The sequence below is a fragment of the Centrocercus urophasianus genome, unplaced genomic scaffold (assembly GCF_019232065.1).
Source record: "Centrocercus urophasianus isolate 14NV4802_14NV808 unplaced genomic scaffold, USGS_Curo_1.0 seq_11, whole genome shotgun sequence".
In the NCBI taxonomy this organism is placed as follows: Eukaryota; Metazoa; Chordata; class Aves; order Galliformes; family Phasianidae; genus Centrocercus; species Centrocercus urophasianus.
In genome coordinates this window covers 40,108,118-40,133,649 of record NW_024884253.1, presented here as the reverse complement: position 1 = coordinate 40,133,649, position 25,532 = coordinate 40,108,118, and the positions used below count along the sequence as shown (strand labels likewise).

The 25,532-nt window shown below is 39.8% G+C and overlaps 1 protein-coding gene across 9 annotated transcripts in view; it reads left to right on the top strand.

Moving 5' to 3' along the window:
* Positions 1-25,532, top strand: part of DTNA (dystrobrevin alpha) — a 174,309-nt gene that overhangs the window by 127,443 nt on the left and 21,334 nt on the right. For 2 of the 9 annotated variants that reach the window (XM_042838664.1, XM_042838647.1), the window contains 6 exons: positions 1,811-1,891; positions 3,744-3,833; positions 16,297-16,384; positions 18,858-18,955; positions 20,221-20,334; positions 23,655-23,751. In XM_042838664.1, coding sequence (XP_042694598.1) covers positions 1,811-1,891; positions 3,744-3,833; positions 16,297-16,384; positions 18,858-18,955; positions 20,221-20,334; positions 23,655-23,751 — 568 coding nt within the window. Of the gene's footprint in view, positions 1-1,810; positions 1,892-3,743; positions 3,834-9,265; positions 9,344-9,958; positions 10,052-16,296; positions 16,385-18,854; positions 18,956-20,220; positions 20,335-23,654; positions 23,752-25,532 lie in introns of all 9 variants that reach the window. The other 7 variants (XM_042838655.1, XM_042838644.1, XM_042838690.1 and 4 more) reach the window with 4 other exon arrangements.

Below are 25,532 nucleotides of genomic sequence, written 5' to 3'. Positions count from 1 at the left end.
CCCCTCCTCCTGTCCTCTTTGGCATCTAGGACTGCATAGCCTTGGGCTAGACCCATCTTTCAGAAAAGCTACCCAGTTAAGAGTTTGAATGTATTTGCTGAACAGTGGTTACACTGTGAAAATTGAGAAAGCAGCAGATCAGTATTTGTTCCTAAATAATTACAGTTTCCAGCCAACAAATCACCAGTTGTTTACCCGTTAGTTTCCAAGTATTGTCTCCAAGTTTCTTTTCAAATCTCTGTATCACAAGGCTCATCTTACAGAGACCTTGCCGTTATTATGGAATCGTACACCATGGCCTCACCCAAACTCTTCCTAGCTCTGATGAAGCAGTTTACAGAAAATAATACTGAACACTATTTCATCCAGAGATAATTACATAGGACACACAGAATCACAGAATGGGCAGGGTTGGAAGGGACCTCAAGGATCATGAATCTCCAATCCCCCTGCCACAGGCAGGGCCAACAACCTCCACATTTAATACCAGACCAGGCTGCTGAGGGCCCCATCCAATCTGGCCTTGAACACCTCCAGGAACGGGGCATCCACAAAACAATTGCTCCTAAAACAAATTTCTTACTGACTAGATCTGCAATTTTGCCCCTGGGTCTGAAGACACTGGCTAAAAACTATGCTGTCCCATAAGTATGCAGAATTCTACATCTTGCTATTTCCAGCTTCAAATTTCTGTCCAATCAGTGTGGTATTTTTGTGCTAAGAAATCCATTGATACTCACCGAAAAGGTATTTGTGCTTGTTTTTGAACGGTTACAAAGTAAGAATGAAAATATATATTAATAGTTCACTTCTGTGCAGAACTGTTTTTCTTTGTTTCTTACAAAGAGTTTGAAAAATTTGAAAAAATTGAATTTGCAAAATTCAGAAAGCAAGACAGATCTTCCACAGAGCTTAAAGGGAATCATGACCAACTTGAAATCTAGGCAGTTTACAGCCCTGATATCTGCTTATATCTGAAAAGCCTGTGATTTAGTATCATATTTTCTGTTCTTTCCAAAGCATCCTTGTCTTTTGCCTAGTGTTGTGTAAAAAGTCCATTAAGAAGGGAAAAATTTGCTTTGATGGACACAAAAAAAAAAGATTATGCACAAAATGTTTTTAAGAGGAGACAATAAAAGAAAGCAGAGGAAATATTCTTTCTCATTTCATTTTTAGTAAGAGTGGGAAATAAAAAATGTAATAATAAAACCATCATTATTAATAGGTCCTTTTAAACTAGAAACTGATTTGAAATTTTGATTTAGGGGTTTAATAAACCCCAGTTGAAAAGCTTTGCACTTAAGGCAGTTTTGCACTACAAGTATTTTATGGGACACTGAGGCGTATGGATACACTGTGGTCTCTGTGGGGATATGGAGCACAGTGCTGTGGATAAATCTGAGAAAAGCTGTATAATTTATTGGCAATGGCCTCGTGCAAACCTCTGTACTGCCACAGCTAACCTGCTACTGGTGCTCAGCCTGGCTAGTTGAATGCACTGTCTGCATCACAAACTACAAGCTCTGGAAAGAGTCAGTTTGCCGAATCAGGAACAAAATCAAGAGAATTGCTTAAAACTCCCTCGGAACACATAAAATTACTATTTCCTGCTGGACCTAAGTAACAATGTGTTTTTATCAACTTTTCATTAAAAACACAGCATCATTAATTTTGAATTAATACTTAAAACAGACGATGCCAGCCGTATTGTTAATTTAAACAAGAAACTTATGTAATTCTCTGTAAATACTGTTGCTGTTTGATTGTTCTGTACCGAATGAATGCAACTAGATATTTTACCTTCCTTTAGGCCCCCCCGACCTGTAACCAGCATGAACGACACACTCTTCTCCCACTCTGTTCCCTCAGGAAGTCCCTTTGCCAACAGAAGGTGAGTTGTTATTTTAGTTTATGTTAAATCACTAGATGAGGGTGGTAGAGGTTTCCACTTTTGATTTCCCTCCTCAAAGAAGGCAAAATAAAATTAGCAGATGTGAGCAGAAAAATACGCAGATATCCAAGTGGAGAGACGGAGAAGGGGCACTCCAAACTCCTCACAATTGAGTGCAGAGCTCTGGTTCTTATTTGGATTCTCAAGTTCTACTAAATCTGCTCAAATGCAACTCAGTAATCCGCTGACAGAGGCTGAAAATGGGCCTCTGTAGACATTTTGTAGATGTTAAAGCAGTGTGGGTACAGAAGTTGGGGCATACCATTACCTACTAGGAGTGATTGCATCATACTGCAAGATGTGATATAAATAAAGGGAAAATGTGTTGATTCTTACAACATCGCAAGGCATCCTTCTGTTAAGCCATTCAGATTTTCTCTAAAGATTACAAGAGAGAAAAGACTGTCTTGGAATATGGTGAGTGTTTGGGGAACAGTACAGAGAGGGGCAGTCAGCAACATTAATCCCAAAGAAAAGGTGCTTGCAGCTGAGTGTGTACATTTTGGCCCAGTATTTTGGCTCATTATGTCCAAAATACATATGTAGCATCTGCTGGCTTTTTCACCCAATCTCTGTGTAAGCTTACCAATGTACATAGATGAAAAAGTGGCAGAAAAATAACATCTTGCTATGCTGGGGAAGATGAGTGCTATGTCTTCCTCAGGTGCATTTTGTTGCCTGGTCCTTGCTGTATTTGTCTGTGCTTCAGTGTTCCCTAATGACCAAACACAATCTCTGGGTATGTGTGGATACCTTTTCTAACAGAATAGAAATCCTCAGTGTACAACACTGAAATGTCAAAGTAAAGATGTATGGTTACTACTTTGATTTATGGACTTCAGTACTGGGAGCTATAAACTGTAAACTCTCATTGTTATCTTAGTGCAGAAGGCTGCTGGGTACATCTGAAATGCTTTTTGAAAGCCGGTCCCAAAGCAGCCCCTTAGTCTGCTGCCTGCACAAACAGTGTGACTGCAAATGCATATTTGTTTCTAGAGTTGGCATATGTGGGATTTTATGTTCTGGAGCAAGGCAGAATAATGTTATCTGTGGCTTCTCCAAGACAGGTCATTAAAATCAGTGCTCTCTAAGAGTATAGCTGTTGCTTCTATTTATGCCCAGGAAGTCCCTTTCAAAAGAAGTACACTTTGCCATGTATGTCAGCAACCTGCAGGAATAATTACAGCACAGTTTTCTGTGCAACATTTATTTTTTTATGTGTGAAAAATTCCTGATAATTTTACTTTTGTCTTCTTCAGTAGTTCAGCTGACTGCCTAAATGTCAGGATTAAATGTAGGTAATTTCTGGGCCATTAGAATTATTTTCCTTCTGGAGGAAGAACTGATTGACGGAGAATCCTCTGAAGGCAGGAGGCAAAACCCACAACCATAGGTACTCAGACTAAGCACGCAGTATGATGTCCTTATACCATGAAAGTTTCCATGATACAATGGTTGGTTCTGGCTTTTTTTTTTTTTTTTTTTTTTTTGAGCTAACAGTACTGTGATATATTAAACAATTCTGTGTAATAAGTGCTATTGTAACTTTTGTTTCACTTCCCTAACTGCAATTTAAGAGCTTCAGCTTATTGTCATTATTTTAACTCGTATACATTTCAATTGCATTTATTTATTTAGAAAAAAAAGTAACAAACACCTACAAGCTATCAAGTCAGTGTTCTTTCTAAGTGGTTATAAGTTGCATCTGTTTTGAAGAATTCACTGTGAACACGCTATTGCCTGTGCTTACTTTTTGGAGTATTAACAAGGTTTCATTGTTTGAATCATTCAGGTTACTTGGGGGTATAAATGTAGCCAGTCCTGTGGCTGATGAGCATTCTCTTATAAAGCTGTATGTAAATCAGCTTCACAACAATTCACGGTCAGTATGAGAGCACTAACCCACTAACTGCCGTAGTTCTGTAGCTCATGCACTAAATCATTAGCAATTCTGCTCAATTACTAAAGATAGTCTTTAAGGAAGGGCTCTGGCGGGCTGGAGGATCTTATGGCTCTAATTATTCTTTTGATTAGACTTCCTGCTGGCTGTGGGCTTTGCCAACTTTCCTTGCTTTCGCTCAGCACTAAGCTTTCATTTCACCTTTTCACATAGGATTAATATTATGCATCTGGAGGAAGTTGGACACATTGTTTTTGAAAGCCAAAAAATGCACCTCTATGTTTGCATCTTCAGTGCATGACTTCCCGGGTGTATTCCTGACAGAGGCATGAAAGAGGCTCGCAGAAGAGTTTGGAAGCAATTCCAAGTCCCACAGCCAGCCTGCCCTCCCTTGTCCACAGCTCTTGCTGCTGAGAGTTAGCGGTCAGCAGTTTGTTCTGCTTGCCAATAACCCTCCCTGAACCACTTTGCTTTGCTTTTCAAAATGGCCAAAGAGAGGCAGGTGTGTATCCACTCCTGAAGTTAGTGAAAGCCTTCCATTTCCTCAGGGAGCTTCAGAGGAGGACCAGTGCTTCTAGCTGATGCTCTTCTCCCAACATTCTCTCTCATTGCAGTGACCTGTAGGGAGAGCCAAATTCATGTTATGTAAAAGTACCCAACTGGATAAGAACAATTTCCCAAGTTTTTACTGTGGAGTGTAACGGCCTTTCTTTTTTTCTTCTTTGATTAGTGCATGAGATTAGCTATAATTCAATGAGAAAGTACTGAGACAAAGGTACTTTTTTCCTAAATGCCAACTTCTTCAATCTGTATTAGACTAATAACAGTATCTTCGTTCGTTCTTGTAGGTTTTACTGTTATTATTGCCCTGGGAGAATCAGGCCTCATTAGTGGAAGCTCATCCTCTCATACATCAGAGAAACAGACTTTGACAGCCTTGTTTGCAGTTCTGCTGTTTTCATATTAAATGCTCAGTGATTCATGTTATAATAAAAATTGTACAAACCTAGGGTAGAATTTCTAGCTAAACATAATCAAGGGTAAATCCGCTGTCTGTTTTCACTGCAGACAACTTATGGTTACTTTAATGTGTGTTGCAGTCTAGTTTAGTGGTTTCAGATAGCTTTGAAGAAAGTTTTTATGTAATTAGATAGTTTATGCAAAAGAAAGTTGGCACAAACTCTCATTTGTAGCATTCCTGTGGTATTTGTTTCAGATAGCTGCATTCACATCAGAGCATTGCCATTCACCGCCAGTCTTTCTCTGTAGCAGGAAATGTTGAATACAGCACCAAGTCACTCTGCTGCTAGAAATGAATATGGTAGCATAAATGCAGCAAACCATGATCTTCATTTCTGAATTCTTGGGTGGACAAGGGAAAAGGACTGGGAAGAAGAATCTTATTAAAGAGAAGATCTTTGATAACTAGCAAATATAGTGATAAATTGTGGGAACATCTGGAAGGAGACTAAACATGAAATGTTATTTGCAGTTTAATTGAGCTTTGGGTGGATATACAATTATTCCAAAGCACAAAGGAAGTCAGATTTATGCTTTCCTTGAGATGCTTCTTAGTTTCTTCAGTCCACTTCTCCATCGCAGTCTGCTTGCTCTGTTTGAGCCATGATGTCCATGAGTGAGTGTTAATGAGAAGTTTGGCATAACAATTGCCTTCCTTTTAAATTTACACAGTGTGCAAATTGGTATCAACAGTACAGCATGCTCAGCTGAGTCCTTTACCCCTGTCTGTACAGCTTAAGAACTTTAAAGCACTTATCTTAGTAAAGAAGGAACAAAAAATCACCGATCTTCTCCCAAATACCAAATGATAGACGTTTGTTGTAATGACAGCTAATAAGTGACTAACACTGCAAGAGCTGATTTGTTTTTACCCTGGCTAATATTTTTATTTTTTCTTAATCTCACACTTATTTTTGTGATGTCTGATTAACTAGAGGGCAGCAGAACACTGCTGTAGAGTAGCCATTGCCCTTAGAAATTCAGTGAGCTGAACGTTTCAAGCCAAAACAGGTAGATTGAGCATTGTAGATACTTCTGTCTAGTCAAGAAGAATAACTCTATCCCTAGCTGAATTGACAATGTCTTCCCTATTTGGATTCTTTTGTTCCCCAGCTGCGGTCTATCACTAGCATAGTAATGGATACAACCTCTTTCAGTCTTCTTTAAAATATTGAATTACAGAGTTTGAGGTAGGATAAGGTGACACAGAATGGCTTTTCTTGCATGTTTTTCAGTGCCCCCTCACAGCTGATACATTTAGTTCTTCTGAAGATATAATCAACTGGAATAAATGAAGTGATGCAGTACGTTCCAGTAAAGTTGAAATTAGTCAGTAATTCTGTGGTAGACAGAAAGAATATACTGTGATATCAAATGCCCATAACCAATGAGAAATTGAGTGTTATTTAATGCTGAGTCAGTGTAGATGGTGCCCTCTTTGAATTCCAGGTGGATGTAGAGCACTGAGAGATGTTTGTACAGTATCTCTGGAGCATACTGGTTGCCTTTGTTGACCACATTTCTATGTCTGAAGAGTGTTGTAAACTTGAACTGTCAGATGCCTTTGCATGTCGTTTTCAGGAAAAGATGAGAATCCTTCTTGGATTTTTTGGCCAGTGTTCTTCCTGCTAAAGGCAGGCTAAATATCTGACTGTTTCAGTGATCTGGTAGGCTCTAAAGAGAGTATAACTTTTTCACAAATTTCCGTAGGTGTACATCTTTATAAACATCTGCCCAGAGATGAAGGCCTTGTCTCTTAGTTTGGGTAGGAAAACATTCTTCAGCAGCTCATTGCAACAGGAATGTATCTTAGAAAAATGTACTCTAGGTTGTTGGATCCAGACAAATTCACTGTGGTAAAAATAATCTTTGTGCTATTAGCTGTATTTTGGGGAAATTATGGGGCATGTAGGAGGCTGTGGGAGACAAGGAAGGGCAAATGTAATCTCTTCCAAAGAAGGAAACAACTGAAGGTGGAAATGGACAAAAACTCAAAGAGTTGTGCAAATAGAAGCCTAACCTTGGTATCCAGCAATACTGAAATTATGAAAGAATTAGTAAGTTCCTGAAGGATAATAAACTGATGAGAAATAGCCAGCATAGATTTGTCAAGAAGAAATTATGTCAAACCAAATTGATGTATTTCGTTGAAGGATAGCTGGTCTAGTGGGTAAAAAATAAGCAGCAGATATGATACAGCTTGACCTTAAAAAGACTTTTGACATAGTCTCTGTATGACACAAAAGTACCCAAAGGAAATAAGAACGTAGGGAAATTAGTATAAAGTCAGTGCACAAGCGGTTGAAAATTTGTAATTAGATTTACAGAAGTTTGCTATCATTCTAGGAGGATGTATCAGCTGGGATTCTTAAAGTTCTATCTTCAGTCAGACGCTGTGCACTATTTCTTGTAATGACCTACCTGGAGCAGTAGAGTGAGTGTATGTAATTTGTAGATGGTACAAAGGTTGAAACAGTTACGGAGAGGAGTGCTCAGAGAGCAATTTCTAAATTAAAAAAGCAGCTCAATTGCAGTGGTAGTAATTGATGTCCAAATGATTTGAAATCAGTTAGAGGAAACTCAGTAATTGTAAGTGCTATAGCAAGGAAGCAAATAATCAAATAAAACCTGGAGCATAGTTGAATGGACAGAAATATTTTGACAGAGGATCTACAGTTGCAGTGAACCACAAACTAATTGGGGTCAGCAATATGATTGTTAGAATGCATCTCACTAGGACTAGGACTGAAAAGTCAATACCCAGAGGTGGTGGCAGGTTGCGCCCTACGTAGGGCATGGTACTGGAACAAATGTGTTACTGAGCATGTCAGAGTCCAGCAGAGATGCCCAAGTATCAAAAAAGCTTAGAAAATACAGCTCCTAAGAAAGGATTGGATGCTCATACTTTCAGGATAACAAGGTGAGGCCATTTGTCATGTTTGTTCATCGGTTCCTCCACCCTTATTAAGTTGCTGCTGAAGCATAGGACAGTTTATGCGTGATAGAGGGGACATCACAATGTGCTGTTAGAAAGCAAAGCTTTAAATCTTCCCTGCTGATTATGGCAACAAATTTATCTTTAACACATTCTGTATCTCCTTAAGGCATTTTCCTTCTGTAACTGGGAATAAAACACTGAAAAAATGTATCCTTCTAGACAAAATGGAGCATACTTTCCTGCGTGCACATTACTTCTGTAGAAGCACAGCACACATGAACAGCATGCTGATGGACATAGAAACTAGAAGCAAGTTGTTTTGTTGTTTTTTGTTTGCTTGTTCTGTGTTATATTGCATTTCACTGAGCTCTCTTTCAGATTTAGTATAAAACAGTAGGGCTTGGATTCCTGCGACACCTTTTAGTGCCATGTTTTTCAAAACTCCATGAATAACCTTGGTCTCCCATAGCAGTGGGAGAAGGACAACATTTCGTCTTCGAGAATTCCTTATTTATCCCAGCGTTAAAGTTTGGCTCTTCAGTCCACCAGAGCATCATGTATCATATTTATGCAAAATGATCTGCCTATACACACACACACATCTGGAAGCACAGGTGCATACATGCTAACACACAGGTCTTCTGATCAAAGATACTTACAGTAATGGTAGCCAAACCCCAAAATAGATTTTAAAAGCAAAAAAGTAAAATATTTTTCTATTTAGCTGCCTACAGCCAGAAATGCTGTAAAAAGAAAAACTAATATTGAAATTTCTCTACTTTTGGCCAGTCTTATTGGCCTTGATAATAAAAGTGGTAGTAGTATGTAAATAATGCCAATAATAGGAATTTGCTTATTAGCCTGGTGAAGGAAGGAACTAATAAGGTTATTAACATGGATATTTTTGTATTGGAAAAGATGCAGTTACTGCAATCCATTGAATACAGTAATTAAGAAAAAAAGTGGCATTTTGCAATTGGGCAATTGAGCTTTGATGAACTGTATATTTTTTAATCAACAGAAAAACAATACTTCTGAAAACAGAATTGTTGTGTCCCATTACTACATATAAATAAGCAGATTTCCATAGGTTATTGAATCTGCCTCATGGCAGGCATGGAGAAAAACAATTTAGCTGTTATGGGGAAGTTTTACCAACTTGGAGGCTGCATTTCAGTATTTACATCATACTCTACCTGCAAACTGAGAGAAGTACGTTTTGTTTCTCTTTTCCATAGTGAAGGCTTTATAGTTTTGCTTTTCAAGAACAGGAGGGAAAGCTAATTCTTGACTTCACATTTCTGAAGTTTTCTAACATTTCTTTAAAGCTCTGTGTTTGTTGTTTTTTTCTTTCATTCAGTCTAGGCTTCTTGAATGAGTTCCTCCAGATTGTTCTGTAATAAATGGTAGGCTTCAGTGATTACTTTCTTCTTAGTTCTCCTGTCTTATTAACTAGCTCTCCCTCCAAGAACACTGAAGTAGAGCAGAGCAAACTGCTGGCTAGGGCTGCTCCGGCTTTCTTGAAAGGCAAAGGGTAAGTTAAAGAGAGAGTATGTTTGTAGCTTGCACTAACACAGCTAAAACAAAAACTTCTTCTTACTTCCCCCTGTTTTTAATATATTCTGTAAATACATTTCCTGATAAGATGCTAGCAACCAATTAACCCTGTGAGCTCTATAGGGCATGCTTAAGTGTATTTGTGTGTACCTGAGCGCGAGGTCTTGATCAGACATTTCCAAGCAAATCCAGCTTGTGATTTCAGTATGTTAATAATCTGTGTAACAGAGATATATTTGATGTATTTAAACTCTACAGAATATAATGAAACAAATAGAGCTGACCTTGCAATCTGCTTTATTTTAAAATAAATGGTTCTGCATAGCCCCAGTCCCTGGCCTGATCTGGCATTTCACCAATTTCCATGGCTGGCTCTGTACCTGAGTTGGGTTCTACCATCCTAAGCCATTGAATATTTAATATGTAACTTACAGCAATAACAAAATAATTTCTGCACTTGGTATCTTTTTTCTAAGAGCTCTTAATTTTTCGTTCCTACATTCTCATTTCGCAATCTCATTTGCTCCTGCTTTCTCTGTTTATTTCCCTCTGTCTGTCTGGACTGCACCCTCTCTCCTCGACCCCGTTCCAGGTTACAGTACAGCCTCGATGTTGCAGACAGGCTGGCCGATGAACATGTGCTCATTGGGTTGTATGTCAACATGCTGCAGAGCAACCCCGCACGGTTAGTGCAGGTTTGGCACTTTGGGGTGATCCAGGAAAGGGATGCTGGTCGGCCACTTGCTCTCCTCGTGGCTACCCATGAAGCAGCTTTTTATGAGCACTAACCTGAAGGGAACGTGTATGCTTGTGGGGTATGTCCTCCCGGAGCTGCTGAAGATGTTGCTGGTAGCAAGGTATTGCAAATAAGTACTTGAATAAAAAGTGACTTCACAAATTGGTTTGGAATGCCACACTCCAGTCAGTGAGGAACTTGACAATGGTAAAGTGTTCACACAATTACTTGAATTTGTATTTCCAAGACAATAATTTTTAAGATGATACATAATTTGTAGCTTCAGCTTACCTTGATAATACAAATGGCAGTAGTATGTAAATAATGCCAATAATTGGAAATGCTTATTAGCCTGGTGAAGAAATTAATTTCAATTTTTACTTATGCCAGGCGTTTTTATATTTACCTGATTTCTGCTTTGTTTATATGTATCTTGTGTATATATATATATATGTATACACACACACCTTATATTTCATTCAGATTCAGGTATGAAAGGTTTTTAAATGGGTGCCTTGAATGTAGTTCATTATTTCTGAGGGAGGGACTATGGAGCACAGGGCTCCATGCTATTTCTAAAGTCATGTGCTGTCCTAATGCTGGTGGCTAGTGGCCTCACAGCTGTTCCTACTGCTACTGCAGAGGTTTTCCCAGGTTAGAAACTCCCTGTATACTGTTATACGTAGAGAAGGCAATAAACAGCTTCTTTAGAGAGGGTGAATGCAGTGGTTCTCTGCAACATTAGAAAATTGATTTCTGTGTGTTGAAAATGGTAACTTGCCATGTAGCTGTGCCCTGTGGAGCAGAGAATCTGCATTTGTTGTTCTGGATCTGCTTCTTTACTCTGCATCCCACTAGAATTTGCCAGAGGGGAGAAAAAAAAAAACAGCTGCATTTTAGAGAAGAAAATGAAAACCACTTCCTCAAAACAAAGACATTTTGAAAGGGGATCAGCAGCACTTTCAGAAAGCAAGCCTATTTAATAATATTTACAGAGTGGCCGTGAAAGCAAGCTGCTGGGGCATTCAGAGCGGTCTTTGCCCACTTACGATTGAAGAGAACAGGAGGAGATTACCATTAGGTCTAGTTTGACAGAGGAAGGAGGAAATGTTGCCCTGCCTTCCACGAGTGTCTTACTCAATAAGGTGATTCAGGAGGTCCACATAGACTGGACCTGGTTTAGAGTCATTTTTGGTGGTGTGCTACTGATGCCATGCCTGTGATTGATTTAGCTTCTGAGAGGATCACCAGTGAGATCCCATTTGAGCGTCCAGCCTCATCTTTACCGTCTTCAACTTCTAAATTTTATCCAGTACTTCAGTACTTCCAGTACTTCAACCTGTTCCTTCAAGCATGTGGACCCACCTCACCAAGTCACAGTACATATTTGTATCCAAATATGCACATAAAATTTATGTACCATAGCATCCTTAAAACGTCATGTTTTTAAAAGAATGAATGGACAGTGACTGGTAATGGCATTAATTACTGGAATAACTGATGCAAAGTATAGTACATACAATCTCATTACCAACTTTAAATCACTGCAGTCACAACATCCTCAACTAGGAACAATCTCAATCATTTATATGAGATACCAATTAGATTTTGACAGAAACGTAACCGAGAGGAACAGCAGTCTCTGTCATGCATCAAACCATGCTGCATTGTCAGTTTCTGCTCAGCTGCAGTGAGACTGATAATAGTGGATGGTTACATTTTGGTTAAGATGGGAAGAACAAACAAAATGTCACCAGGAGAGGAAGGTGAGTTCTCTGCATTGTCTGGGGCAGCATCTTCAGGAAACTGGAAATTCCTTCTGTCCTGGTCCCGACATGACTTGATGCATCTTGCTCAAAACCCATGCAGCTGTGTTAGGATGGTGTTGAGTTCAAGATCATTGATACTGCAGCTCAACATGTGGTCAGTTGAGTGAAGCACACAGCTAACTGTAATCAGGTAGCTCTGCAGCTAGCCAGCTCAGCCTTTGAGTCTTCCTCTGCAACATACTGTGTATGCAAACCCCTATCTGCCACAGCAGGCTTTCAGGTGCTGCTGGCATCTGTCATTGAAAAGAGGAATGATTGGAGGTGGACCTCCACCTTAAAGACAAATACAAATACACTTTGTGAGCACAGTACATAAAAGTGTTATTGACAGCTATAAGTTGTGTTTCAGAACAGAACAGGTTAGCTTTTTAGATGACGACTCTGGCTAATTTATAGTAGCTAACGATCAGCTAATGATCCAGTATAGTCCAGTTAGTGTTTTTGTCTGTTTAAGAATAGCTAGTATTCGTATTTGGTTTTTTGAATTATTTTTCAGTGCTTATCTTTGTCTTCCATCTGCAGTTACTTGACACTGAAACGAGAGAAGTACAAGCTTCCTTTCCATCTCTCATAGGCTAATAAGCTACTTCAGGTTTTATTTAGATCCAGTACTGCAGGGCAAATTAAGAAGCAAGATAAAGACTATTTCATTATTTATAGTAACTGTATGGGTAAAAATAGCACCCCTTACCCAGATGCTCTGCTTATTTTATTCTTAAAGTGTGTTTTAGAGTGTAAAACCAATAGATGATATTTAATTGTGTTCGTTTTTAATGTCTGATTCTGAAAGAAAAGCCTTTAGCTGCGCCTCTTTGTTCTCGTAAGTTAGAGTTTCTACCTAGTTTTGCATATCAATTTCACATATTCCAGTCTTTCCTTTTAGTTGCAGAATAAGATAAGATACATGATGAGGAGGAGGGTATTTTTGTTCTGTAGAGAGCTGGCTTATGGTTTTTATGTTATGCTGTATAGGAATGTAGTGAGTCATATTTCTGTACTATAAAAGTGCCATGTTATTCCATGTTATTTTAGAAGATGTTTATTACAGAAGTGTGCAGAAGAGCTAACTAGCTAGGAAGGCTGGGCTCACTTTGAGCTAGCTGGGAGGAAAGTAAAGCGTATCTCTGGATCAGCTCAGCTTCACAGGCTTTCAGAATACTGGAGCTGGGTTTCTGCTTTAAGTCTTCCCATGAAAGAAGAAAAAAATCAGAGACGCTCTGATGACAGAGGAAATGTATAGACACTGGGCTCCCTCGAGTGGAATTAATTTCTGCATACCTTATTGATACTGACATTTCTGTGGTGAAATATAGGTGATTCTAAAGTAAATCTGAGATGATACATCTCAGCTTTAAATGCTTGTAGACCAGAACAGTTTTGAAAGTCTCACAGGTAACAAGCATCAAAGTGCATTGATAGGTTGCAATTAGAACATTGTTCTTGTAGCACTAATACTTAGAAACCTAACATTGCTTTTGTCAGCATTTTTCATAGTATATTATTCATTTATTAACTAAGCGAAAGTTTGCATTTTATAGAACAAGAGCACACCGTGCAGGCCCTGCCGATTCCAATACTGCAAAACTTTCATGAGAGAATGGCAATTCAAAGACTTTTCAAACCATTGATGGCATAATTTTAAGAATGCCGGGGATCGCTGGATCCGTAACACCCAGTGCAGAGCGTCTGCTGTTGAACAGGCTAATTGAGCACATCTAAAGCATAGGAAATAGCCAAGGAGCTTGGGTGTCTCTCCTCTTCCACAGGCTATCATTCCTATGCCTGGAGTTTTGAGATCTTTTCTCGTGGATATCCTTCAGCCTGTAAAGCATCAAACAGAAGAACAAAAGCCTAAACAAAAAGTCCTATCGTAAAGGGAATAGTATTGGCTATTTGTCAGACCAATTACTGCTGATAATTATCAAATCTTTAGAAAAATGGTCACTAATAAAGAAGCAGTGTTAAAACAACTGTGTAACAACTGTGTAAAACAACTTTGCACAAGACTCATCAGCAGACTGTTAGTATGTGATGAGTCTCCTTTGAAAGGATGCCTGTAAGATTCTCTTGCGGATCCCACATTCTACACACATATTCGTAACATTTTAAAGCTTGTGTGTTTTCAGTGTATCATATTCCGTGAAATTGCTGAAATAAAAACAGAAGTGGATTATGGCAAATCTGAAATCTAAGACATAAAAGTATTGGCAGGCTAATGCTGCTGTACAGACCTCTGTGCTTAATGATCACATAGAATAGGTATATTTTGGAATTAAATATCTCTCAGACATTGAAATTTAATTTACAAAGAGTTGATGCCACTGATTTCTGGCATTCATAGGCCAACTTTGATGCACTGCTGCATCAATTTGATGACATCAGCCTACACATAACTGTATATCAAAGACATAAATAGGGAGTAAAAATCAAAAAGCAGCAGAGCTTTGATTCTTTCAGTGAAGTCATTGTTTTAGGAGTTAGCTCACATCCCAGAGCTGTGCTGCAGATTGTGTTGGGCCAGCAAATGGAACCATAATCTATTATTTTTCCAGAATGGATAATATAGTTGCACATTGCTGTAAAAAAGAGAATTGATGCTCAATGCTTGCTATTTTCACAGCCATCTGTTAGAATGTTATGTTTTAGTCATTAAGGAAAAATTAAAAATGAATTTTATTGTCATGAAATTAATCCTTATTACCTAGTTTGCATGATCGTTTGTGTCTGTAAGAGTTTCTTCTCCTTTTCTTTCTCTGGATGACATACTGGTACAGTAGGCACGAGTATGTAAGAAGAGCACTGTTCATGGATTTAGAAAGATCAAAAAAACACCTTTGGCTTGAGACTTTTCAGAAAGTAACTCTGTCGTATGTTGTCATCCTGCAAGAATCTGAGTAAGAGCAGAGTTAAGCTACATATGCAATAAAATAAGTTGGATAACTGAAACAAAAAAAAAGCACAAGCTTAGGTTGCACAGACCCTCTCATGCCTGACTTCTCATAGCTTTAGTGTTTTTCTGTACTTCATGTTTTTGGCCTCACAGGTTATTGTCAGAGTGAGAAAAAGATGTTTATCTCTTTTCCCTTGCCTCAGCAAGTCATAACCAATCCACATGACTCCCAGCTTTAGTTTAATGATCAATGAATATCAACAGTTACTCATCTTTCCAACATAACTTCTAGATCCCAGTGGACTTAATCAAGCCAACCAAAAGATGCACACTATATTTCTTTGAGGTACCTGGGGATATGAACTCACTGAAAATTTTGGGGGGAAATATTTCTGTTTTCTTTTATATCTGCTGATTCTTCAGAAGCAGAACTTCTTGCTCAGAAATTATTTTCATCTGGCAGGCTTTTCAGGTTCAAGGTAAAATTTCTAGCAGAATAACAGGATAGGATGCCCAGCCCTTGTTTTGTGCACTCCTTTGAGATGTGAAACTCATTCTCCAGCAACAAGCTGTATGTCGTAATTGGTACATGGGTAGAGAGGCACGTGCCTGTCTCCCTTCAGCCAAAACATCACACAGTTTCCAAGGCATCAGAAGAGAGGGCAGGCTTGCCTCTATCCAGGATCATCTGCAGGGCTGTCATGTTCCACACGGCAATTCTTCTTACCTTCTCTTAGCAGCTTCATCTTCATTTCTCTTGTATATAGTGGGCATCATGCAATATAGAATAGTTTTGGTGGTTCTCTGCAAACTTCTAAAATGTTTAGAAGAAGTAAATGTTTTCACTGTATTAAGTTTTTCATGCTCTTCTAACTTAGTAATAATCTCCATTTAAAATAAGGACAGCTGGCAAAGGATTAACCTGTGAGGAGTATTTGCCTTTGATATTGTTAGAAAACAAATTGTAATTAGGTGCAATATTTTAAAGGAATGCAGTGTATTTGCTGGAAGTTCTTGCACTTAGCAATTTTTATGGCAGTTCTGTATGTGACCAAAGCAGACTGTTACAGTTGGTGCTACTAAACTCCTGCATCCTGGCAGCATGAGTTGGGTCCATGATAAAGCCAGTCCAAGGCTAGGATCAGTGGGGCACATTTATGTGGTTTTCTGAAAACTTACTCCTAAATATCAAGAAAACAAAAATAAAAGAAAAGGTCTGATTATAAATTCCTAGATCAGTGGTTCTAAAGCTGATTTCTGTGAGAGCTTGGTAAGTGCCCTGCAAAGCTGCCCCTACGAATTTGCTCTCCCACATTTCTCCTTGGCTCAATTAACATCTGCTGTTGTAAACATGTTGGCGATGTTTTGTTTCTAAGTTCTGTGATGGGGGAGTGTGAGTGGACAAAGTGGCAGAGCAGCTGCCGTGCGTACTGTGCGCTAACGTGTCTGCCCTCCTCCTCTCCCACCCTGAGCAGCGTGCTCGACAGCGCAAGTCGCCTGGATGAAGAGCACAAGCTGATCGCCAGGTATGCAGCAAGGCTGGCAGCAGAAACTTCTTCATCAGTAAGTGTTTTAATTAAAGGGAGGTGCTTTCCTTCTGTCGTGTTCCAGGGGCTTGGCAAGATCGCGGAAATTATGTCTGACAAGCTCCATGGTTAATGGGTTGTATTTCACTATCCCTCTCATCAGATGTTGTTATATTTTATGAGTAACATTTTATTTAAGTCGAAGAATTCACATATTAATGCATATAATCTATATACTAATGTAATGGTACTTAAATAAGTACATCAAAGGGAATCTGACACTTTAAACTCAGGCAAAACTGGAAAATATTGCCTGGACAAGCTTTGGCTAAAGGTTAATGATTTACTGCATTGGAAAAATGAGTGATGAATCCATTTTACTCTTTAGTTCAAATATCACTACCACCAGGGCCTTAAGTGCTCAGGATTTTAAAGAGTGATCTCCAGCAGGATGGCCGTAATGACCCACTGCATTAGCCCCGGCTCTCATTTTCATTTCAGAGCAGTGATTATTCTGCTCTGTGTATCTTGAGACAGAAGGTAGTGACAGGCTGAAACCTCACTAACTCTGTTAGAGAGGGAAGTGGGAGCCTAATCGAGGTATATTAAATCTTAAATGGCATAAGTAAGGTCAGCCTAGTTACTTTTTTTCCATCTCAGCACATTTGGTAGAACAAGGAATCATAAATGATAGTTAAGTGAAAGGCAGCCGGTCCAGGATGTCAGGAAGCATACTTTCACACCGAGATTTACACTGTGGGATCAATTGGAAGGGTGAAGCCAGGCAGTGCTCTCAATGTGAGGCCACCTCATGCAGCCATCATGTTGGTGCAATTTCTCTCTCGAGGAGTGGGTTTAAGGGTTGTGGTCGACCAGCCATCCCACAGCAGTTCCTTTCCATGGTGTGACACACAGCACTCAGCTTTCAGGCAGCCTGCAGTTGACTATTATTGAAGGACTATTATTGAAGTAATTTATCATGGGGACAAAATTCCCTACTGGTAAGGTCTCTGAGTAGGAACTGGTAGAAATCAGGTGTACATAACATGTTCCTTGATAGAAGGGAGAAGAACTGAGGAAACAGTACTTAAGTAGCTTTTAAATTGAGCTGGTCTGAGTAAAATCAGTGTATTTCTCTTTGTCAGCCAAGTGCCCATTTCTTTGTGCTCTTTGAAGAGACGAGACAAAAGAAAAAATGAAGGTTTCCATGTACAAAAATCTTTCAGCAGAGCACAAGAGTAGAACCAAGTTAGGAGCGGGGTAGGAATGTATAAAGCTTTGCTGGTGGCCATTCTGCTTTTTAAGAAAACATATGTACTCATAACACTGGGCACTGAGGAAAGTGACCCTGGCTCCCTCAATATCAGACACCCACCAGCCTGTCTTTATGCGCTGCCTTCCCTGGTTGTCGCAGTGTCAGTTTGAAAATGCACCCACAGCAGAAAAGATAGCACAGAGCCCACTGACCGCAGGGTTGTCTTCGTCCTTTTTGAGGGCCCGTTCCTGCAGGAGGGGTGTCTGGCATCACACAGAGCTGGTCCAGGCCTCACAGGGTTTGGACAGTGAGAAACGCTCAGATCACAGCAGCAGCTCAGCAGAGGAACCTTCATTGTCTGATTCTTTCACCCTCGTGTTAGACATAGAATCATAGAATGGCCTGGGTTAGAAAAGACAACCATGATCATCTAGTTTCAATCCTCCTGCTGTGTGCAGGTTCACCAATGACCAGATCAGGCTGCCCAGAGCCACATAAATGGATGTCTTTGATCAAAATTATGAAACTTTGTATGTCTGTGTGAATTCTTGCCTTGCACTGTCATTGATGCAGTGCTGAAATACTGGTGTGTGTACGAACAAACAAACCAGTAGTTGACATCTGCTGAAAAATACAAGAAAATAACATAGTCCAATAAAACTGAAGTGAATAATGCTTAGGTTAGTAAAAAGTAATTCAATTCCCACTTCATTTTATTGGGGAAAAAAGGGCTTTTTATTTCTGCAGGATTGGAGGGTGAGCTTTCAGAAGTATCAAGGAGCATATGGGAAAACTTGGCCAAGTGGGCAGTGCAGACAGACTGAAACCTGGATGCAAAAGCCTTCAAACTGAGAGTAAAACCCAACTTTCGAGGGAAGGAAGCACTGCTGAAGTGGAAGCATATCCTCTTCTTTTTGGAGAGAGAAGCTGTTTTTTTGTCAGTGCCTTTCTCTTGTCTTTAGTGTCTGTACTGCAGCAGCTGCCTGCTGCAGCGCCATTCCCTCAGCTTTTAGATGGTGGAGCTGAGAAAGCTCCCAAAGGAAGGGTGGAAAGACAGGATGGTAAACACTCCATTGTTTTCTGTAGCACCTGCACTGCTCGCTAGCAGTGGAGCCATGCTGGTATGAAGCAAAACATGGATGCTCTCTGTATGTGGACATGCATGGTACTGTGTGTTCTGTGAGCAGTTCTCTGTGCTGAGCTCGTGGGTGCCCGCTGGCCATCCCTTGCTCAGCAGCCCTCCTTTTTACAGCAGCAGCAGGCACAGCAGAGAGGGGCGGCAGACATCTCCTTCACCATCGATGCAAACAAGCAGCAGAGGCAGCTGATTGCAGAGCTTGAGAATAAAAACCGGTAAGGATCCACGGCGTACCTGGTTTTGCTCAGCTCCATGTGTTGTGTGTTATTTTCTACCACCACTTCTGTGCTTTGTACTTAAACACACTTATGTGCCTTCCCCAGCAAAAAGCAGAGGGCACAAAAAGGTCCACAGAACATGACAAAGGCTTTAAGATCCCCAGCCACCCTCTTCTTTAATGAATGTCCTGTCAAATGACATGATACAATCATTGATACTTTATTTTTCACAGTTGCTGTTTGTTCAGGTCTTAAAAAAAAAAACAGTTCTGTTTCAAAACCACATTAATTTTTATCTGGATCCTCTGTAGAGCAATAGCACGAAACGATAAAAGGATTAGTCCTCCTGGTAACGATATGCTCCCCTGCTTTTATTTGTGAAGAAGATGGTTAAAGCTCCCCAGAACACAATTTGCCTGAGAAAGGCCTGCAGAAAGGTTAGCAGCAGGTGAGGGCACTGATGAAATGAGACACTGGGTTCAGATGTGAGTGAGATTGAGGGATAGTGCCCAGGAGAAATGGGCTAGCCACCTCCAACAGGAGTGACACCCATGTGCTGTCAGCAGAGTGTCTGGCCCTGAGTATCAGACTGCCCGATGTCGTGAGATGTATGACAGCAGAGCTCTGCTTTTACTGCTGGACTGTAAAACAGGACAGCCCAAACCAGATGGTTTCCTATTGCAAGCCCTGCATGGCCTTCTGTCATGGTATAATGAGCCACCAGCTCCAGTCTTGATTTGTCTTTCATAGTTGGAGTCCGCCTCCTGACCGTCTGGTACCCAACACATTGTGCAGGAGAGAAAAAAATCACAAAGGTTTCAACCTTCAGTTGTGAAGCTTTGTGTTCGATCTCTGACAGCATTCCAGGGATGGCATGCCAGCCATAACAAGTCCTGTTAATGTGCTTCTCCATGAATCAGTGACCATTCTTGGATCTGTGCTTACACTACAGTATATATACGTATATACTCAAGATGGGCAGATATTATTTTATTATTTGTTAAGTTGATGCATACAGTTATTTTGTGTCTGCTTCTGGCATTGGGGATCTTGAAGAAATGCTTCCCTTTTATTACAAAGTACTGAATTTATATTTTTTTTAAAATATCCAGAGCTACTTCTGTTGGCTGGAGCCCAGTCACTAAATCTACATTGGTTAAAAGCTCTGTACAGTCACATTTCTTCTCCCCCAGCTGTGTGTAATGAGCTGGTTTTGAGGAAAATGACTGACTTGTGGTCTTCTGCTTGTTCCCTTTCCCAAGAGAAATCCTGCAGGAGATCCAGAGGCTGCGACTTGAGCATGAGCAGGCATCTCAGCCCACACCAGAGAAGGCACAACAAAATCCTACCCTCCTGGCAGAGCTGCGGCTCCTCAGGTAAGTGCACAGCAGTAAAACCTCCAGCAGCTCCTCAGACAGACTTGTAGCAACTGAGGAAGAAGTATGAGATAAACCTGGCTTATGCTTTTGGGACCTTTTTTATATAAATATAACACTGTATTTTTTCTCCTATTTCAGTGCAGGCTGTGGTCCTAAAAGTAATTAAGTTTATGCTTTAAGCAGCATGCATGAAGAATCTCACATATTACTCATCCACATTAAATTAAGCCTGTGCATTAGTGTTTGCAGAGTTAGGCCCTTAGGTCATTTGGAATAGGTCCCCAAAGCCTTGTCCAAGTGTCATTAATCATATGGGGAAAAATGTTCTTCTGTCAGAGCAAATGCTTCCACAAAGACTTCTCATCTGTGCTAAAGTAAATATAGAGTTACATGAAAATACAGCCAGAGTTAGACGTTAATTTTTGGAAAATTCCCCATGCTTTGAACTCGAAGGAAAGGTCAGTTCTCTTCATTGTGCATAACCAGGCTGCAGAGTTGTGCGCCATGCCATGTGAGGGCGGGGAGGAATAACGACATCTGCCGCAGCTGAGGACCTAGAGGATCATTTCTCACATTATCCCACTAAGCTAAAAACGTTGATACGGATGTGTCTGCTTGTTAATTAGGGTATTCTACACAAGTATGCTAATTGCCATATATGTCAAGTTGAAGAAGAACAATTGGTACAGATCTGTAGGCTCCCTGTATGTCCCAAAGTTCGTGTAGTGAGAGTCAGGCTGGGAACTATTCAAAACACTTAATCTATTTAGAGAATAGAGTGTAAATCATTTCTTTCTGGTGAAACAATGCTAGATTAAGTTTTATTCCCCTCGCCCAAACAGCAGTTCTCTCATGAGAAGACTAAAGAAAATTTTTGGCCATGTAGCTCTTCCTCCTTGCACTAGAAATACTTCTGGTCCCTAATTCATAACTGAAGGAAATTACTGTAGAAAATTATGCTAAATTCTTTCTTTACAAATACTGTACAGTTTTATTGCTACGTTTTCCACACTAAAATATTTTTCTGTTTCACAAATACTTACATTTGCTTTCCAATCTGGAAACAAACAGCTTCTTGATTTCTGAGTGATTTTAGTATGTAATTACTCCTAGATATCCACAGGCAAAAGATAATTTTGTGAGAATTTAAGGTATAAAACTGAGCACAATGAAAATTGATACGCTGCACAAAACATGCTAATGATGTAGCTCCTTCTGTGTATCAAGCTGAACCTCTATTTTAAACAGTTTTAGGAGGTCAGCTTTCTTCTATGTAGTTAATAAATAAAATTATCCTTTAAAAAAAAAAAAAAAAAAGATTGTGCAACGTTAGCAGATTGACTACTTAATTTTACATCTTTTCAATTTTGCCACACTTAATAAAACCTTAACAACCTTATTTAAATTTCCTGACGTGGGATGTCTCTAGGGCAGTGGTGTTGAGTTCCTTGACTACAGTATCTTTTCTGATTGAATATGCAGTGTCAGAAGCAGTAAGTAACTTTAAATCTGTGCATCTGTACACTGTGCTGTACCCTGCTTAGATCCTCTCTCTACACAGATTAAATCTAAAAACAAACAAACAACAACAAAAAAAAAAAAAAACAAAAAATCAAACCCACAGAGGTATGTGCCTAGGATGTGCCACTTTGGATTACGTGGATATCTTATTTTTAATGGCAGTTTCTTGAACTCAGTAGCTTTTGTACAAATCATAGCATTTCCAGCCATTACATTCTTGGAAAAGAAGGTCCAACACAGATAATTAGTCCTCCAGAAGAGGAAATACAACCTAGCAGAGTTGTTATCTTGTTGTCTTAATATACAGGTGAGAGATAGCACACATGCTAACCTGTAGAAACGAATGATATTTATATCAGTATCTGCTCACATATCTTAAATAGAAGTCTCAAATCAGAATTTCATGCTTCCTTAAATATGGGAAACATATTTAGTTTGTTGATTTTGTTCTTCCTTAATAGAATAGAATAGAATTGGACTAGACTAGTTCAGTTGGAAGGGACTTAGGAAGATCGTCCAGTCCTACTCAACCACTTTAGGGCTAACCAAAAGCTCAAGCGTGTTAACAAGGGCATTATCCAAACACCTCTACAACACTGACATGCACTGGGCATCAGCCACCTCCAGGAAGTCTGTTCCAGTGTTTGATCACCCTCATGGTAAATAAATGTTTCCCAGTGCCCAGTGTGACCCTCTCCTGGAGCGGCTCTGCCGTTCCCATCCTGCCATCAGTTCCCAAAGAGCAGAGCCCAGCACCTCTCTGCTTCCCCTCCTCAGGGAGCTGCAGAGAGTGGTGAGGTCACTTCTAGGGCTCCTCTTCTCCAGACTGGGCAACCCATTGCTCTCAGCCTCTCCTCACAGGACATGCCTTAGAAGTCTGCTACCAGCTTTGTTGTTCTCTGGACACTTTTAAATAACTTAACAGCCGTTTTGTATTGTGAAGCCCTGAACACACAATACTCTAGGTGAGGCCTTTAGGATAAAGTCATGTTTTACAGGTAGTACAAAGATAACAACATAGTGTTTTTATTTGATTTGCATGATAATGTATAAGATATACCCAAGATATACCTTTTTCAACAGTAACAGTTTTGGTTACATCCTGGCTTCCAGCAGGCAGCAATTCCATACTGTATTCATTTGGGGACCTCTCATACAGTGCTGTGTCAGTGAAACGTGGTGCTGTACGTCCCTGTGATGCACTGGAGCTATACAGGATCAAAGCTATTGCTGACTGTGGGGCACAGACTGGCTGCCACACATGGGGTGGCCCAGTGTTCACAGTGCCACAGGACTAGCACTGGACTTAGAGCCCAAACAGCTATTTTCAAGCAATTATAGTTCTGCTGTGTGATAGTCTTATGCTTGCTTCTGAAAAGATAGGAACAAAGGCAGTTCACTGTGGTTTTCTGGCTGAATTTCTGAACTCTTACAGTACGCAACACATATCTTGCCCTGTGCAGTGCCCCTGCTGTAATTTCCTGCCCTTCAGGGCACGGCTTTAATTTCTCCTGACAGTTAGCGAGGTTATTGACTAGAGAGATTCACAGATAGAAAAATGAAATCACTGCCAGGCATTCCCACAAGGGAAAATGTGCACAATCTTGAACCCCATTTGCTCTTTGGAGAAGGATCTGTGTCGATGTCTGTCTTTTTCCTAATCTCTGTACTCAGCCTCACGAACATTCTCAGTATGAGGGAACTCCATAGCCTACACATAACTCTGCTTTCTAGGCACTGAATGTGGTTAAAAGCTGCTGAGGGCTAAGGTCTGATTGTATCTGCTTGTTTCTCAGACAGCGGAAGGACGAGCTGGAACAGAGGATGTCTGCTCTCCAGGAGAGCCGAAGAGAGCTTATGGTTCAGTTAGAAGGCCTCATGAAACTGCTGAAGGTAAGGAACTGCACTTGATACTAACACTTGATACTGCCCTTTCCTTTGACAGAAAGGAGAGACGAGTGCAGGGTTCTGCAGAACTTGGCAATTTTCATGATAGAATTTGGCAGCTTGGCTCTTTGACCTTCCCTTTCTTTCCTTTTTTTTTGCTTTTTTTTTTTTTTCTTTTATCTTCAAATTCAAGGCTTTTAAACGATGACCAGATAATGGTGTTCCTGCAATAACAGATCATCGTTGTCATCTACTGCTAAATGGATGAAACAGTAGAGATAGGCTCCATACTATGGACTAAATAACACAGTCATTTGAATAACAGTATAGCACAATGCTGTACAGTCCTGTTTTGCTCATTTGCAGAAGGATTTGACAGCATTTCTGGACTTCAGTGTATCAGTCTCTGAAAGTACTTCCCAAGTAACACTTGATCATCTTCATAAATGTAGAAACAAGCCTGTGTTAACGAGATGAAACATACCTCAAGAAAGGATCTCACTTAAAAGCTGAGGTATCAAAATATCAAAACATATGCACTTTTAAGAGAGGCTAGAGTAAGGTTGAAAGTGCATCTTTCTTTGAGTCTAGCTCCATTTTTCTGCTGTGCCTCAGCACAAACAATGCCGGAAATTCATGTTGAAAGGAAGAATTCTAAATGGCGTGAGAGTGTTTTCTTTTTTGCTATGCCAGATTTAATGAGCACGTGGAAAATTCAGTGCAGCTTGGGTCAAATGTGGCTCTGATAAAAGCAGAGAGAATTTCAAGGAAATCCATTAAGCAGCATGTATTTGCATTAAATGATGTTGGACCCCTTGAGTTATTTGCATCTCTTCTCACATAGTCTTCTGCAGCCACAGTGCATTGGTGACATCTGAGCACGGAGGCCAACCAAACACCCAGCAGATTTTTGCAAGCCAGGATTAGATGAGATACTTTTCCCTCCATCCGTGAAATGCTTCGCAGCTGCAACTAGTGGTCAGGTCAGCCTGCTGTCATTGCACTGCCTGAACAAAAGGAACATAGAGCAGGAGGTTGCAGTAGCTTTCTGCACACTTTACACTGTTCTGTGTTTCAGACCGCTTAGAGATCAGACCATCACCTGGCCATTTTCTCAGCAACTGTGGCTTTTAGCTTAAATTTGTACTCCACATTTTTTCTTCTATTCCTCACTTACGTGCTGGTTAATCTAATGTGCTGATCCTCTTTTTCTTTAGGAAGAAGAATTGAAACAGGCAGTAAGTTGCCTACTTATTGGAGACCTCACTAACTCCTGAATGTGATTGTGTTCTTGTGATTTATTTTACTGATTTATTTTACTTCCTCTGCTTGAAATGTGTGCATATTCTTTTGACCAAAATTAATATCTTGCATTTCTTTCACACATTATTTTCAAGTATGTTGGAGCGATTTTCATAATCAAACCCCTTAGAATGTGAGTCATGACTACAAGGAGTCTTGATCTTTTTCTCACTCTTCTAAATAAGGACATTTATTTTATATAAAAAAACAGGATGTGAAAGCGACCTTGCACATGAATTAAAGAACACTTCCACCACAGAAAATGTTTTGAAAATGTAATGATAACTTTGGGACTGTGAGAAAAATGTAACTGATTTTACATTAGAACAATGAATTTGAAATTCATTCAAAGCTAATTGAATTCATTTGAAATTCAATTGAAAACTAATTGTTTTCTGTAAGCTAAGTTTGAAAGGGCAGTTTTAAACTTGAGATGATTTCATTGGTTTGGAGCTTTTTAGCATTGAAAAATATTTGGAAATAGT